This window comes from Papio anubis, chromosome 1, assembly GCF_008728515.1.
Source record: "Papio anubis isolate 15944 chromosome 1, Panubis1.0, whole genome shotgun sequence".
In the NCBI taxonomy this organism is placed as follows: Eukaryota; Metazoa; Chordata; class Mammalia; order Primates; family Cercopithecidae; genus Papio; species Papio anubis.
The window spans coordinates 184,696,534-184,713,405 of NC_044976.1; the positions used below are offsets into that span (position 1 = coordinate 184,696,534).

At 42.9% G+C, this 16,872-nt stretch overlaps 1 protein-coding gene across 2 annotated transcripts in view; it reads right to left on the reverse strand.

Moving 5' to 3' along the window:
* BRINP2 (BMP/retinoic acid inducible neural specific 2) overlaps positions 1-16,872 on the reverse strand; it is a 109,767-nt gene that overhangs the window by 36,391 nt on the left and 56,504 nt on the right. For both annotated transcript variants that reach the window (XM_003893615.5, XM_009195086.4), the window contains exon 2: positions 15,861-16,205. In XM_003893615.5, the coding sequence (XP_003893664.3) occupies positions 15,861-16,129 (269 nt within the window). In that variant the 5' untranslated portion in view covers positions 16,130-16,205. The remainder of the gene's footprint in view (positions 1-15,860; positions 16,206-16,872) is intronic.

The window sequence follows — 16,872 nt, forward strand, 5'->3', positions numbered from 1 at the left end:
CTCAGGTCTTTCCTGACATCCCAAACTGCTCCCCAGCATCTCATCGGCTCAACTGTGGACAGCATGGCTCTGTTCACCACTATCTGCCTCCCATTGTGCTTGTCTTTGCTCAGCAAGTGGCCCATGAGACACTTCTCCCCTCAGATGTCTTCCTGAGCTTCCTTTATTTACTTGACTTCCAGAGAATTCCCGCAGACTGGTAATTCCTTCCATTATTCTACAAGTTTATTCCTTTTGCAAAGAAATAGCCCCTCTGGTATTTTGGTGCATTTAATTTTTATATGGGTCATTCTTCTTTGGACTAAATAGTTTTAGTCCCTTCAACACAGTTTCCAGATTCCTAGGCCTACATGCTCAACCTTTTCTGCTTGCAATCAATGGTATTTCTTTTTAAAGATGGAAACCAAATTTGAACGCAATCCGGTAGATATATTCTGAGCCACTGAAAGTACGTTAGGATACAAGATCTGAATACATCATTATCACCATCGTTATGACCATTATCATTGTTTCAGTTATTAGTGAGACCCTCTGTTTCTAGGAATGGAAGTAGATGCTTTATATATTTTTAAATTGTCACTGTAATCTTACAGATGTCAATGTGGTTGATTGAATCACCATTCTCGCCAGTAGTAGGATGCCCTTTGACATGTTACTTTGCAATATCACTCACTTGTGAGGAGGGAGCTTATTTCCCTCCCTCAAGGATATTGGGTTTGACTATGTAACTTTGCTTTGGACAAAGGAATGAGGGCAGAAGTGATTGTGTGCTGATTCGGGACCAAGACCTCAATAGATACTGCACATTTCCACTCTCTGTCTTGCATTTCTGCCCTTACTATGAGAATTGCTTCCCCCAGGTACTGCAGGTGCTGCTCTTTTCGCCTGGGTCCCAGAATAAACACCATTAGAAGGAACACCTAATGGCCTCCTTGCAGACCTGCAGCATGAAGCAAAGCTAACCCAGCAAACCTACACATGCGTGAGTAAGAATACATTTTATTTTTTATTTTATTTTATTTTATTTTTCTGAGATGGAGTCTCACTCTGTCACCCAGGCTGTAGTGTAGTGGCATGATCTTGGCTCACTGCAGCCTCTGCCTCCCAGGTTTAAGCAATTCTCTTGCCTCAGCCTCCTGAGTAGCTGGGACTACAGGCACATGCCAACACACCTAGCTAAGGAATAAATTACTTTTAAGCTACTGAATTTTGTTGCTTTTTGTACGCATCATTGTAGCAATAGTTAAATGACACACACCACAAGTGTTAGTCCTATTTTATAGCTAAGCTTGTGGAGGCTCAGATAACACACACAAGGACACAAAGATAAGTAAGAGGTGAAGGCAGTCTATGCTGTTGCTGCTATATATTTTTTATTAATGCACTTGAATATTACATTCATTTTATAAAGATAAAAATATTCCTTGCTAACAGTAATCATATCATCAGTTGGTATCCCATATTTCTTTCCAGACCCAGAATTTTTTTTTCTCAAGTATCACAGTCAAGTCAGGTCTCTTATATTTGTGACACTGACATTTTTAACTTCAATTTAGGGCTTTACATTTCACCCTCTTTTTGCATTCCACCCTTTGTGGCAGAGGCTGGCAAGTTGTTTCCAAAGATGTTTCCATTTTCCTCCTGGGCTCACAGATGGACAATTTCCCACCCCCACCCCCACAGCTTCTTCTGCATTTAAACATAGCCATGTGACTGAATTCTACAGTAGAATATGAGTCCAGGTCTATACCATCAAACCTCTCATGAAATCCTTCATGCTGTTTCTCTTCCCTTGTCTACCAGGATCCAGGACTCTGAGGCCCTAAGGGATGGCAGAGTGATGAGGCAGAAGGAGTCTTGGTCCTGAATTGATTTCATGAAGCAATCTCCTTTTATGTCTCTCATAAATTGTATTGTAGTGTGACATGAGCAAAAACATAAACATTCATTAAGTCACTCAGATTTGAAGACTGTTTGTTTCAGCAGTTAGCCTACTTTGACTAATACTGTCTTGATTGTATCTATCCAATATTCTAGCCTGATGAAACCATCTTGGCTCTTGATCTCTTAACTGTATTGCCTAGCTGGATAAGGGTTCAATTATTGTTCAAGCAGCCATGCTCCCATTACTTCTCAGCTCAGCAACAATCCTGTATGTGGTCTCCCTTCTTCTTGCTTTCTGGGTCTAGGGGGAGATGGTATTGGTCTTGAGCCCTTGTCTTTTATGCTGTGGGATCTTGGTGTGTGAGTCGTGCTCTATGGGGAGAATACCTGTCACTGTTAATGATTTATTTTGAACTATCTATAACTATAAAATCAGTGGCTAGATTAACTCAAGCTACAGTTAAGGAGAGCAGTATGTAGACTGTAAGTGATAAATCTGATTAATGTACAGAGTTCTATGCATAAAGCAAATCTGATAGAGTAAGACTACCTATTCTTTCTTCTTTCTCAATTAATCTCTTTATTTTCTCCCTGTACTCTTCTCTAGATTTCTCACTTTTTTTCATATTTACTAATGGGTGACCCCTCACAAAAAGAATAAGCATTTAGCTTGAAATAAACCAAATCTTTTTTTTTCAGTTATCACTAAATAATCCTATAAAGAAAGTACTATTATTCCACCAATATTACTAATGAGAAAAAAAATGAGGCTCAGAGATGCAAAATAATTTACACAACTAAAAGCAGCAGAACTGCAGTTTAACCCAGTCAGTCTGATTCTGCAATTTAAACTGCAGTTTAACCCAGTCAGTCTGATTCTGCAGTTTAAACTGCAGTTTAACCCAGTCAGTCTGATTCTGCAATTTAAACTGCAGTTAACCCAGTCAGTCTGATTCTGCAATTTAAACTGCAGTTTAACCCAGTCAGTCTGATTCCAGAGCCTTGAGTCTCAACCACTTGTTTACTCCTTCATCTAATTTCATCCCAGAATATCCTGCTCCTACAGAATGGTTTCATCCTCTTATTACGCCCTTATGTGTGGCAGACATGGTGCTGGGGTCAGGAGATATAAAGGTGAAATACAACATGTTCTTTGCCTGAAGGAGCTCCGAGCCTAGTGAAGAGCAAAGAGAAATAAACGAGTGCACAAAAATAAGTTCGTATGGCAAAACTACAAACAAACTGATGGGGAATCATAGGTAGGAGAAACTAACCCTTGTAGGAGTCAAAGAAGACTTCACATGGCGATGATAATTTAGATGAGTTTGAAAGGTGAGAAGGTGCTCAGAGAAGATGGAAAGAGCTTTCGGGGTAGAGGAAATGGGTTATGGAAAGACACAGGACAACAAGGGGGCCTTCTGTGTCTGGGCAAATCGGAGGTATTCATTGGGACTGGAACAAAAGAAACACAGGAAGAAACGGTGGAGCACAATCAATGGCAGAGGGTCAGTATTCATTGACTATTTGTTGAAATAGGGAATGAATGGATTTGGAAGTGACTTTTAGGCTAAGAAAATGGGTTTGGGTTTTATTTTTTGGGTACAGACAGACCAACAGGGACTTAGGCAGGTTGCATTAGAGAAGCAAGGAAACTACAAGTGGTAGACAATGAAGCCAGGGGAAAAGAAAAGGGGCTGGATTTGAAAGGCAGTTCTGAGATGGAAGCCACACAACTCAGATGGGGAGAGAATGGAGAAGAGGCAGGAGTTACAGTAGCCAGGTGGCTGTTCATACCAGAAGCACGGCAAAGAGTATAGGAGATACAGGTGTATTAGGACCTCATGAGTTCAGCTCTGACTATGATTTTAACCACACAAACTAAATCTAGGTATACAAAAGCAAACTGAATAACAGCTGGATATAATCTTTGAACTTGGATGAGAAACCTCTATTCTCTAGACACAACTCCAGCACATTTCCAATGTTCCTTGAAGCACTGAGATTTCAACTCCAGAAGAGTAACCCTGTGTCCTGCGGTGTGCCTGTGACCTGGCGTCGTATGCATGCCCATCTGAGGCTTTCTTCCTTTTTCCAGTGGAGTGTACCCAGGAGGTCATACTTCACCATTTTGTCTCAACTTGCATGCCTAGGAAGTTGCTTTTCTCAGGGTCTGCGTTCAATTAACACTTTAAGGTTAACAGCTGTGGATCCTCAAGAGGTTGTCTCTCCCTGGCCACCTGGCCCTGCGGCTGCTAATGTAATACCTAACCTTGTTTTTAGACTCTCCCTTAATCACGTAGCCTTGTTTCCATGTGAATAGGCTCCCCCTTAGCTAAGAAAGCCAGGTGGCTGTTCATACCAGAAGCACGGCAAACAGTGTAGGCGATACAGGTGTATTAGGACCTCATGAGTTCAGCTCTGGCTATGATTTTACCACACAAACTAAATCTAGGTATACAAAAGCAAACTGAATAACAGCTGGATATAATCTTTGAACTTGGATGAGAAACCTCTATTCTCTAGACACAACTCCAGCATATTTCCAACATTCCTCGAAGCACTGAGATTTCAACTCCAGAAGAGTCACCCTGTGTCCTGCAGTGTGCCTGTGACCTGGCATCACTGTCGCTAGTCTTCAACAATGGCACAGAATGCAAGAAGTTAAAGAAGTCTGGGGAGAGGAAAATGCCTGACCTGAAAAACTCTAAAATGAAAAACTGATATTGATCCATGACAAAATTCTTGAGTACTTTGAAGTGTGAGCAAGCAAGCAAGCTCCCTAGGAGTCAGAATTGGTTTAGGAAGAAAAACCTTATGTCAAAATAAGTCTCATGTATTTTCTTTATGAAGAAAGATGGAAAAGGGAGAGTTGGGGAAAAACAAAGAAGGACAGCTTGTGAAAGAGAATGAGAGAGGAGGGGAAGGAGGAGGAAAGAACCTCTGGAAGGAAGTTACAAAGTGCTGACGAGGAACTGGGGAGAATAGTAACTGTTTTCAAATATCTAGAGCCCTATTGTGAGGAAAAGACTGTTAGAATTATTCTAGAGAAATAAAAGAAAGCAAAATCAGGACCAATAAGGGAAGGTTATGGGAAGAGAGACTATGATTCAATTTCCAAAAGATCTTCATAATGTTTTAGGCTGCTGAATAAAAATTGGCTTCAGTGAACACCTCATGGCTGGAACCGTTCAAGCTAGCACTGATTGACCACCTTCTTGAGTGTCTGCAGAGTGGTTGTCTTCACTGGCTTGGAAATAAGTGATGTTAAGTTTCCTTCTAACTCACAGATTCTGGCATCACTTAGCCCTGATTTGCCATCCCACGTTGTCAAGCTTCCTTCCACGCCCAAACGCTGTGAAGCTTTGGCCTCTTGTCCCCAGGCTAATAAACCCTTCTCAGATTTCATTTTCTAGCCTGACTGTGATATGCAGGCACCAACATGCACACATCTATCCTAGTGGTTGCAGAAGACAAAATAATGTATTCTCAGCCTCCAGTCACATTTCTTTTATGGAGTTCCACTTGTTCCTGAGTTTCTCAATGAACCAGGCCAACATTCAGGGACTCTCACAGCCTCTTTTCCTCTCTACTCCTCTTTTTTAGTGTAGTTCTTTTTAAGTTAAGGGTAGTTTGCTGAATTTTAAGTTTTAAAATTATTCTTTAATCAACATATAATAATTGTACATTTATAAGGTACAGTGTAATATTCCAGTCCAGGTATGCAACATGTAATGATCAAATCAAGGTAATGCCCTCTTTATCGGACTCACAATTTAGAACATATACAGAACCAGCCAAGCAAGAGGCTGGCTTATGATGCTAAAGTTTACCTGTGTTACTAGTAAACCAACTGTGTAACTCATGTCAAGGGATCATTAGGTGTTTATATGCCTCTGTGGATCCAGGAGAACTCATTCCCCAAAGAGACTTTCTTCCTGTCCCTCCTTTGTCACCAGTGTGTCCCCAAGTAAGGCAGAGGCTCTCCTGGGAGACAAGGAACATGAGGATTCTCTAGGGCACTGAGGCTCATAACAAAGGACTTGGTGAGCAGCAGTTCTGGCTACCTCATTTTTCTCTCACCAGGCCTCCTGCCCAGCCAGTAAGACTTCTTACTCACTCTGATTCACTGTCACATCCAGAGCTTATTTGCTCTTTGCAGGGGAGGAGGAAGAGGCACACTTCTTGGCTCAGAGGAGAGCTTGGCAGGGTGGCAGAATCATAGAGCATTAAACAGGTACAGAGGAGAAGACATGGTTGGGAACCCCTGCCAGATTCCTGCATCTTCCCCAACATATATAACAGCCCTAATCTGCACACAACTATGCCTACAAATCTTAAAATATACTCAGGGGCCTCAGCCTCTATGTCTCTCTCACTGCTTCACCTGAGTGCTGTGGATGTGAAGGCAAGTGGGACTATAACAGAGCATACACCAATCTCATCGCTGTAGGAAAATTCAAATTTACCAAGTAGACCAATCAGTAGAGATTGCATGCAATGCCAAAAGTTTCTTCTGGATTTATGAAAATACTCCTTGACATCATAAGACATTTCCAAGTGGACATGTGTGTTTACAAATCAGTACCTACCTGATTCTAAAGTCAGGCAGTAGGGATTTACATAACACTGAATGTTTATAAGCCATGGCCAGGCAAGAAGTAAGATACTGCATCTTGGAAATGGCATTAAGTGTTCCTCCAGTAGAGGATTTGATTTACAGAAATTCCATTTACATCGCACCCTTGTAGAAACACACCAGCAGTGCACAACCAACACATACAGAAGTTGCTGTGGGTGCATTGTTTCAGGAAGATCCATCTGTGGCTTCCTCCCACTCAGGGTTCCCCGGAGCCTAAGCACAGATGGAAAACTCTTGTGGAAAGAGAGAACGACAGGGTCTTTGAGGGAGATGGGTCACCCTCCAGCCTTCTGAGGCCTGTCTTCTGCATCTCAAAGACCTACCAGGATGCCTAAAGAAAGAAGGGCAAAGAGCCCCAGCCACAACCTGAGACACTGTTTCTCTCAGAGCAAGCCCAGGCTCAGTGATTTATTTCATTAAATAATGATCATTAATGAACAGGTTCCCTGTCTTATTGGTTGAGTGCTGGCTTTTCCTCTTATCAGTTGTGTGACACCCTCTAAAACTCAGTGTCCTCATCTGTTATACCAGTGTACAAATAGCACACCCTCGCAGGGTTCTTACTAGGATAATTTTAATTAATGTTAATAAAGTACTTAGTAAAATGTTGTGCATATGATGAGCATTTAATATATGTTAGCTACTAGTGTTCATTAATGTCATTAATATCTCATAGTACAGGGAGAATGCTTGCTTTCCCTAAGTTAAATAGAAATTTTGACCAACTATTTTTTATTTTTTCATACCATCTATTTTCTTTATCACCTTACTCTTTTCTTCCCATGGAAGAATTGGGGAGATTGGCGAAAGCCTGCTGTTTTCATCCATATTTCTCAATACTGTGTAGAGTGCATGGATTCAGATCCCAGCTCACAAAAGGCTCTTGTCTCTTGGACATTCAAGCCCGGCAATGTGAAACGCTTCTGATCATGTCCCCCTCCTCACGATCAGCTCACTTGGCAGAGCTGTCCCTCTGAGGTTTCTGGCTTGTCCCATCCCCACAATCCAGTGCTGGGTTCTCTAGTTGCTTCACTTAGGATTGGTCAAACCAATCTGATGGACAACCCAGTTGACTTTAGTTTGGGGCAAAGGCAGGATTGTAGGACTGGCATTGCCAGCTCTGACTCAGGTCCAAGCTGTTGTCTGCAGCCCAACTTATCTTCAGTTCCTTGTGAGCAGATTCAGCTGTTTCTACTCCCAGAGGAGAAGATGGTAACTAGCATGGGAGCCAAGCTCCTCTCACCCAGACTTTTTATTATACCACATGCCTCGCCCACTTCTAATCCTTTGCATACATGGATCTTCCTGGAAAGCAGAGCTCTCTGAGGCCTGGGCTCTGTCTCCTTCAGGGTGTGTCCCCAGCCCTTGTAGAGTGGCCAAGACACACAAATCCTAAATAAACATGGGCTGAATGAAGAAACACCCCACCCTGTGCCACTCACTGTTCTAAGCTCCCTGTACTGAAATGATTTTCTTGTGGGATATGTGGGAAGCTCTGGGGTGAGAGAAATGTGGCAGAAGCTGAATAAAGAAAAAAATATTGAGAATCCTTGACCTAGAAAAAGCTATTCTCTTTAAAGAGAGAGAGAGAAAGACCGTATGACTAGACAGCGTCCCTGTTGGCCTGTATCTGTGTCGTGACAGTTTCTGGATGAAGTCTACCTCACTCCTTTTTACACACACACATGTCTCTAAGAAGCAATTCATTCATGAATAAAATTAATTATTTCTCGAAGCAAAATTTAATCCTCTTTTCCTCTGCCTGACTGACTCAAGATCTCTTACCAAATCTCATCTGAAAACAAAACTGATCTTGTCTGCCCACCTTGGCCATCCTGAATGCTCCCTTCGTTTCTTCCAAATTTTTATTTTCACATTTTCTCTTCACAGATCAACTTTGCAATCTTATCTCAAGCCAGGGTGGCTAACCTGGGTATAGCCACCAAAGACATGGGAAAATGTGTGGCAAGAGCCATTGTGTCCTAGGGATGCTTGGGACTGGCATCCTGAGAATTCATTCTGACACAGCATCCATAGACCAAACCTGTCCATCAATCACTGAGAATGTATTAAATGTCTTCTTTCTAGCATTTGAGGTGATGCATCCCAATGCGTTTTCTGGTGTGTATGCTGTCACTCAAACTGGACTGCTAATCTCCCAGAAATCAGTAGTATCCTGTTTTGTCTGTCTTTCATGTTCTGCTATAGTGCCTAGAATAATGCATTGCACGAAGGAGATGCTCCATAAATACTTGAGAGAGGACCAAGTGTGCAAACGTACGGTGTGGTAACCTTACCCTGAATCCAATTGCTCAAGCATAAATGATGCCAATTTTTATTTGAACCAGTAGTCTCATAGGACCTTACAGCACTATGTACCATCTTCTCACCAGGTGAGAATTCACGCTCCATTTTTCCAAAGCAGAAATGTAAGGAGTTGCTTTTGGTCCTACTTTCTCTACACATGCAGTGATTTTTACTTCATTTTACTTACCCCTAATACTAGAAAATGACATGCCTCTTCAGGTGAGAGTTTTTTTTCTGTTTTTGTTTTATGTTTTCTTTTTGTTTTTTTGTTTGTTTGTTTGTTTGTTTGCACCCTGGAAGAAATCAGTGTCTAAGAGACACTTTTGGCATTTCAGAGAGACAAAATATGGCATAAATAACCAGTGGGGAAGAACAGGGAAAGGAGAGGCATCGTCATGCACTTCTTGACATGGGACTGGTTAAGTTCTTAAACCACACCTAGTGCTCCCATGCCTTTGGTTACATGGCTCCTGTGACTACAACACCATTCCACAAGCCTCCACCTGGAGTCTCCAGTCATCCATTGGTTTTGCCTATGTGTTACTTTTTATTCCAGCTTTCCTTGACCTTTCTGTGCAGAGCAATCTAGCACTTGCTTACTTATCTGTAAGTGCCATCAGATCAAGAACTCTGTCCACCTTGTTTATAGTCTGTTATCAGAATCTAGTGAAATAATAAGCACTAAGCTGGCCCTCAGAAATGGGTGTTGAATGAATGACTATGTCTCTAGTTATGTTATTGAATTATAGCTGTTTGTTTATGTAATATTTCTCCTTGCTCCAAGAGAGCAGAATGCCTTTTCATTCGGTTCTTTGTATGCACATAAGAGGGTTCCATATGGGTCTGCTGCACAGATGTGGTATGTTTCTACGCCAGAAGTGGAAACAGAATTCTGCCCAAGGATAAGGACATGCTGGGCTTGTCGTCCAGATACTTCTGGGTTAAAATTCCTTGGGTGGAAGGCCTAAGATGCCTTGTGCTAGGTTAGGTATTTATGTTATAGGGCCTGTGTGTTTAGGCAGTACTGGACTCTTCGCTTAAGCAACCTCTAAACATTTTATTCTGTCCCTCTCCTACCTTCTCACTCCTGTGGACTGAGAAATAGTGCCTGTGACCAGAACTGCAGGCTCATTGTTGCCATATTGCCTCTAATTTCACTCTAATTTAAATCACAATTCCAGTTTGTGTACATTCCTTTATCTCCTTGCATCTCAAGAAACTCCCTTATGGTCAAAACACAAACCCAGTGAGAAGATCAGAGATCAGCCAGTTTACTTTGGGCCGGGTGGTTTATGCAGAAGAGCTAACCTCCTTCCTTTTTCCCATCCACCTGAGAACTACAGCTTCCCTTCTGGAGGCCTGCAGCCGTGCGATAATGTAGTCTTTCTCTACCTCAGTGACTGTAATGCACACCTTGGAAATCACTGGGATTTACCTAGGCAGACTGAAGTTGTCTTTGGTTGCCGTTTATTTATGTGGACTGTGATCTCTTAATTGGAGATGGTGCCTCTCCCAGGGTTCGCTGTTTATCCAAATCAGTATTTGTTAGTCAGAGAGACGTGGTCCGGATGATAAATCAGCTCTGGAGCTCCTCCTGTGATTGCTTCCACAGCTGCTGTCTGCCTCCTCAGCTCCCCATCTCCCGGGAGGCACCCACAGGCTGCTTCTAGGCCCTCCAGCCTTTTCTGCTGTTCAACTTTTCTCCCAGCTGCTGTACCTACTCTTATGAGTTCATATGTCTTGGCACTAATAACTCCTAGATTTACCGTCTCTGGTCTCCTATTTTATTTTATTTGCAGTGCCTCCTGTAAATAGTCTCACTGCTGCAAATGCATCATGGGGGGTGCTGTCTTTCCAGTACACGTTCTGTGCTTCTCCACCCTCTTCATTTTTGCTCCCCTCTCCATCTCCAAATACTTAGTGTAGACAAGTGCAGTACTCCTCAAGCTCTGATGCCATCTTGTTCATCTGGGGATCCTGTTAAAATGCAGATTTTAATTCCTTAGGTCTGGAGAGAAGCCTGACGTTCTGGATTTTTAACAAGCTTTCAGGCGACGCTAATGCTGCTGGTCCAAAGACTGCACTTTGAGCATGCTGGGAGGTTGGTCAGCAAAATTTACAAGGTTGCCAAAAATTAGGTGAGCACTTCCTTCACGTCTAAGCCATTGCCAAGTCTTATTTTTCATCCTGATGAATTCCAGATATTCTTTCTTAGGGTTGTTGCTCTGGTGCCTTGTTTACTGCCTCATTCACCTGATTATATCCCTGGTAGCCCTACAGCTTCTTAGTGTTCAGTTTTGTTCTACAAATCTGCATACATATCCCACAATGTGATAAGACTATGATGTCCCTTTTAGTCAATAAAGATATTTATTTAATTCTATTTTGTTTTGACTTCTAACATTTGGCTTCTAATGTATCCCCAGACCAACCCTTTCCAAAAAGAGGTAGCTAGACATAGATGTAATAAGGACTTAGGTCAATATTTTGGAATTGCATCCAGCATTGCTTTCCTCCCAACCACTCATCATTCTCTATGATTTCCAACTTTCTCTGTTAATGTTAATGTATTCTCTCCGAGTTTTAAGTGTTTCATCATAGTGGCTTGGATTTCTTCCAATCCCATGATTATCTCTCTATTAAAACCTTAATACAAAAAAGAAATAAAAAAAAACCAGACTGCTCATTACTTTGATTTGTAGCAAAGAGAGAATGGAACATTACCACTAGAGTGTTTCGAGAAACCATATTTACATTTGCATCAGCTCAATTTAGGTGCCTGATTAGGTACGTGTTATGATGAAGATGCACTTACCAGTCAAAGGGCGGTGGCATGGTCTAGAGTAATGAGCAGGAGACTTCAAGTCAGGAGCCCTGAGTGCTATTTCTGGCTGTGACTGGCTACCTCTCTGACCTTGAACAAGTGCATTTCACATGCCTTAGACCCTGGTAGCCCATCGTAAGGCTGCTGTGAAAGGTTGGTCTCTAAGTGTTTATTGCAGTGGGGGCTATGGAATGGAGCAAGGTATGGGGAGCCCAGAAGTCACACATGGAACTGGAGACAGGATCTCTGTTCTTCTAGCTCTTACCATGAGCCTATTAAGAGACGGATCTGAGAAATAGGCTAATAGATCAGATCTTGTTTTGACAAGGCTCAAAGATATGCTGAGAGGTTGGTTAATGTTTAATTTACAAGATTGTCAAAAATTGGGTGAGATGCCCAAGCCCATCCTGTTATCTAGGAGGGCTTAACCAGAGTACATATTGTCTCTGTTCTCTTCATAGTATATCCTGAGACTATGATTTTCATCCCTGGGACAAAGGAGCCAGCAGTTACCAGCCACTGGAGGACATGCCTAAGAAAGGCCTCCTCAGTGAGCCATCCTTAACTTTAGACACAAGGGCTTGGCCTATGGCAACTTTAACATATGCTGGAAACCATCCTGCTTCCTCTGGTAGCCCACAAGGCCAGTAAGATTGTGCCCCAGAGAAGATCCAATCATTCTTCAATGGAGTTCCCCTCCCAGCAAAGAGCTGGATTGAAGGGTAAAGGTTAACATGCTTTAAAAAAGAAAGCAAGAGAACAGTGTTCCCCCCTCTAATATATGCTGTTGAATGCTAGGCCCTCAGCAGACATTAAAGCAAAAAAGCACCTATGATTCTCATCTCATTATCCTTCCTGCATAGGCTAATTTTAAGAGAGCAACCTAATAATAATCGGCAGTGTTTATTAAGCACTATCCTAAGTGCCTACATCAACTACCTCCTTTAATTTTCACATTAATCCATTAGGTAGGCACTATTACTGTCCCCACTTTACAAATATGAAAATTGAGGGACAAGAAAATTATGTAATTTGCCTGACATTATACAGATAGAAAGTTGCAGCTCCAGGATTAGAACCCAGGTCACCTGGCTCTAGGACCTTCACTCTTAAGCACCTATGTCTGTATGGATACAAATTTGTAATGAGGAGAGTGACAATCTCTGGAGGTCCATGATTACAGAGGCTGCACCTATTCTAGAGTGACTAGTCATCTCAAAGTGAGAGCATACTCCAACATCCTCATAAGAATAGATGGAATTTGTAGTTAAATATTAGAACCTTGCTGTGCAATGGTTTTGATCTGTTCAACAGGTAGAAGACAACAGAGGGTCTCTTTCCTATTATGCAAGAAACCTTCAAGTGATTCTGCGCCAAATATTCTGACCCCCTTGAATAATAGTTTTATTCTTCTCTACCACAGTGCATCTCCTTAAATGGAAGACACATGTGGATACTATCTGATTTCTATGTCCCAAAAGCTTCCTTAAAGGGGGAAACAAAACATTAATTCTGTTTGAGACCCAATATTTCTCCTTCAAAGCATTTCTGATATTCTTTGTTTTTTTTTTAAATCCTTCAACTCTTCTGGATAATGGGAGAGAAATTTGAGGATGATTCTCCATGTATGTTTTAAAACCAGTTTTCTTTGACCTGCTTTAGTCAATGCCAACAAGGTCCTAAATTTGCCAGAGGAAATGCCACTAGATACAAAGTGGGAAGGGATAAAAATGAATTCCCATTGGGATAATGTAGAGCCCTATAAGGGCCCATGAGCCGCCATTCTGCTTCATCACTAAAGGCAAAACTCGAGGAATGCTCCTGAAGCAGCAGTGTGTGACTGTCCTCTCTCTGCCCCACCAAAGGGCCACAAATCAGAATACTACACTCCTGTCAGAATGACTGGTTACTGTTTCCCCAAGTACAGGTTCATGTGCAATAACTGAGCCCAGAGAAACAGAATGGCACAGTGTAAGAGCTTGTCACATTAAATGATCAGAAAACCATTACCAACTGATAGAACAGTTGATGGTGCAGAGATGATTACAGACACTCCCCGTGGGTCTGCTCGGAGCTGCCGCCCAGGCGCTAGGTGGCTACCAGGCTGTCCGGAAGAAAACTCTCCTGAGGGGAGAAGGAAGCTGAGAGTTTGTTCCCTCTAGTTTCTATAGCTCCTTGAAGTGGAGAGTAGTTTTAGGACTCCCAGCCTGACTTCAATTCCAGTAAACTTTTAAAAAATTATTTTTGGTGATAACAATGCTTCTGTGAGATTTGGGATAAACTAAAAAGTCTAAGGTAAATTAAATCTTATTTTACTGGACTGGAGGGATTCTCTGCTTAAGCACATTCTAGAGTGGATTTTCTGATTTTTTTTTGAAAGATTGAAAAACTTTCTTTAATAAAGAGAAGGTCACCCTGAATTTGCCATCTCTTTGAGATTCTTAGGTGTTTACTGACAGCTGAGTTAACCCTCTACTCTGCTCCCCTTCTTCTCATCTGCTTTTACCTGAGCAGGTATAAACTCAGTCCCTCCCAGCCTGCGTTGGTGCTCTCTGCTTTGGTGACGCTGTGTGAATTTCTGCTGTGGCCCTTGGAAGATGGCAAGGGCCAGAATCACCAAACCAGGGAGTGTGAACTGCAGTCTTTTCCAGGACCAGACTGCACTAAGCCCAGTGGGAGAAAAATGGCCTGAAAGGATAGCTGGGCAGGCAGTTCCTAAGAGTAGGATTTTGTTTCTAGGAATCTCTGGGTCCACAAAGTACCAGCCCCTCAAATATCTCCAACCTTGCTCCTTTGTCTGCACCCAAGTGTGGGAATTTTGAAGCAGGTGAATGGCCTCTATAAACAGCCACTGTTTTACCATTTGGGAATCTTCTGATACTGTACTGAATACTCTTAAAACCATACTTCTGAGACCCCTTACAAATCTAAAGTGGTTGTGTTGTTACTGCAGATGTTAAAAAAGAACTCCCAGAAAAAAGAAAATGTCTCTAAATATATTTTCAGAACCCAGACTCTGCAATCTGCCTACTTGCGAGCTAATCCTGGCACCACTATTCACTAGCTTTGTGCCCTTCAGCAAGTTGCTTAACTTCTTTGGGCCTCAATTTCCCCATCTGTAAAATGGGGAGAATAACTGTTCTTCCAACACAGGGTTGGAGCTACTTTACATAAGGCGTGCAAGATGCTAAATCTAGCAAGAGGTCCAAAAACATTAGTGTGTTCATATGACTAGAAATGCATATGCCAAAATGTTAACAACGGTAACCTTTAGTTGCCAAAAGAATGGATGGTTTTGTGTTTTTGTTTCTCTTTGTGCTTTTTCGTGTTTATTTTTCTTTTTCCATTAAAAACTAATTAACTAATTTGAATTAGAAAATAAATGCCTTTGAACAAAGAAAAAAATCACCAAAGCTCCCAGGGTTATCTAAAGATGCAGGCAAGGGGAGAGATGACAAGGGGGCAGGTGGACAGAGGAATCGAAGGGAAGTTTGAGTTCACTGGTGCACTGTGGGAGCCCTGGAGGTGAGCACGTGGAGGAGCACTCTATTTTGGAAGTGCTGGTCCAGCAGCCAGGAATATGTGCCTGGCTTATTCCACCTGATGATGAATTAGGCAGGTCTCAGGAGTCTGACTTTCAGCTCTGATGCTTCTGGGGATGGGCCTAAAGGGCCTAACCCCTTTTCCCCACAAGGCCTGCAGAGCCTGGGGTGTTGACAAAGTGTAAGGGCAGGTTTGTTCCTGACCCTGCATGGCTCCCCAGACCTCCAAGGCAGGACCTGGAGCTGCCCTTCCTTTGTTTGTATGTCTAAGTAATTACAACTCATGAAATTATCTAACCCATTAGTTAAAACCAGGCCCCAGCATTTGACTCTGACCTCCTACGGCAGCCTGGGCCACACGCTGACTCCATGCTGCCTGATTTGTCCTCAATTTATAAGCAGCACAACCTATAAATAGAAACCCTTGTGCTAAGTTCCCCAGGAGGCATCAGCAGGTTTTCCAGCTTGTATGTGTTTTCTTCTTTCTTTTTTTAAAAACTAACATGGTAGGCTTGTTTTCCCTGCCTGGTGTTCCTCCAACCTTCACCTCTAGTTCAGTTTGAGGCCATACCAGCCCGCTTAGGGGTTTGGGCTGGCACACCAGCAGGGGCTGTGCAGGTTGGGTTCTTAGGGAAGCCCCTGTCTCAGTGGAGGCCCCACTTACCTATAGATCCTGTACCTGGTGGTGAAACCCTGGCGGTACCGCTCCATGAAGTCAGCATACTCCTGAGCGCGGTGGAAGGGGCCCCGGTCTGTGAGCAGCCAGTCCAGGGGATGCTGGCCAGCTACGGAGGCATGCTGCTCGGGGACCACAGCAGCCGCCGTGGCTGAGACGGCCAACACCCAGCCAGGCAGGCCCAGTGCCAGCAGGGCTGTCCATGGGGCCACTGCCGGCCGAAGCCCTCTAAACCGAGTGCCACACTGCCACCTCATGCTTCTCCCGGGCGGTTGGTTTCTTCATTCTCTCGCCACGCTCTCCCACTCCGTGCTGCTCCTCCAGGGCTCAGAGCTAGAAAAGTACAAAAGGCGATGTCATTTGGGCACCCTGGTCTTACCCCATGGGCCTGTGAGCATCACTCATAATTGGGTTGGGCCTATTCTGGAAATCCTTTATCCTAGTAACATAACTTGGTTCTAGGCATTTAGCTAAGTGCTTGAGGTACATCATTTCATGTAATCCTTAAAACCAACCTGTGAAGAAACAGTATTGCCATCATTTCACAGATGAGAAAATGAGGCTTAGAGAGAAACTTAAGAAAGATGCTTAATTAAGTTCACACAGCTATTAAGTGGTAAAACCAGAGTTTGAACTCAGGGGATCTGACTCTTAACCCTTATGTTATGTTGTGTCCATGCGTCCTGCCTTGGCCCACTCAACACCATCCATTTCTGTCTTCCTCTTCCAAAAATGCTCAATCTGTTTCTGCAATTGCCTCAGACTGTGGGCTGCCTCTCGAAATTTGATGTAAGGTGAGAAGCAACCCTATTTTTCTGGTGGAGAATTGTGAGGTAGAAAAGTACTGAAGTTCCTTCCATTGCTGCTGTGAAGCTGAGTGAATATGGGCAATCGCTTCCTTCTCTGGGTTTAATGTATAGACAGGCTTGAAGAGCTAATTTCTAAGACCTCTTCCAGCCTTGAACATCTGATCTCCACTCTTATTGAAGGTCACGTGGGA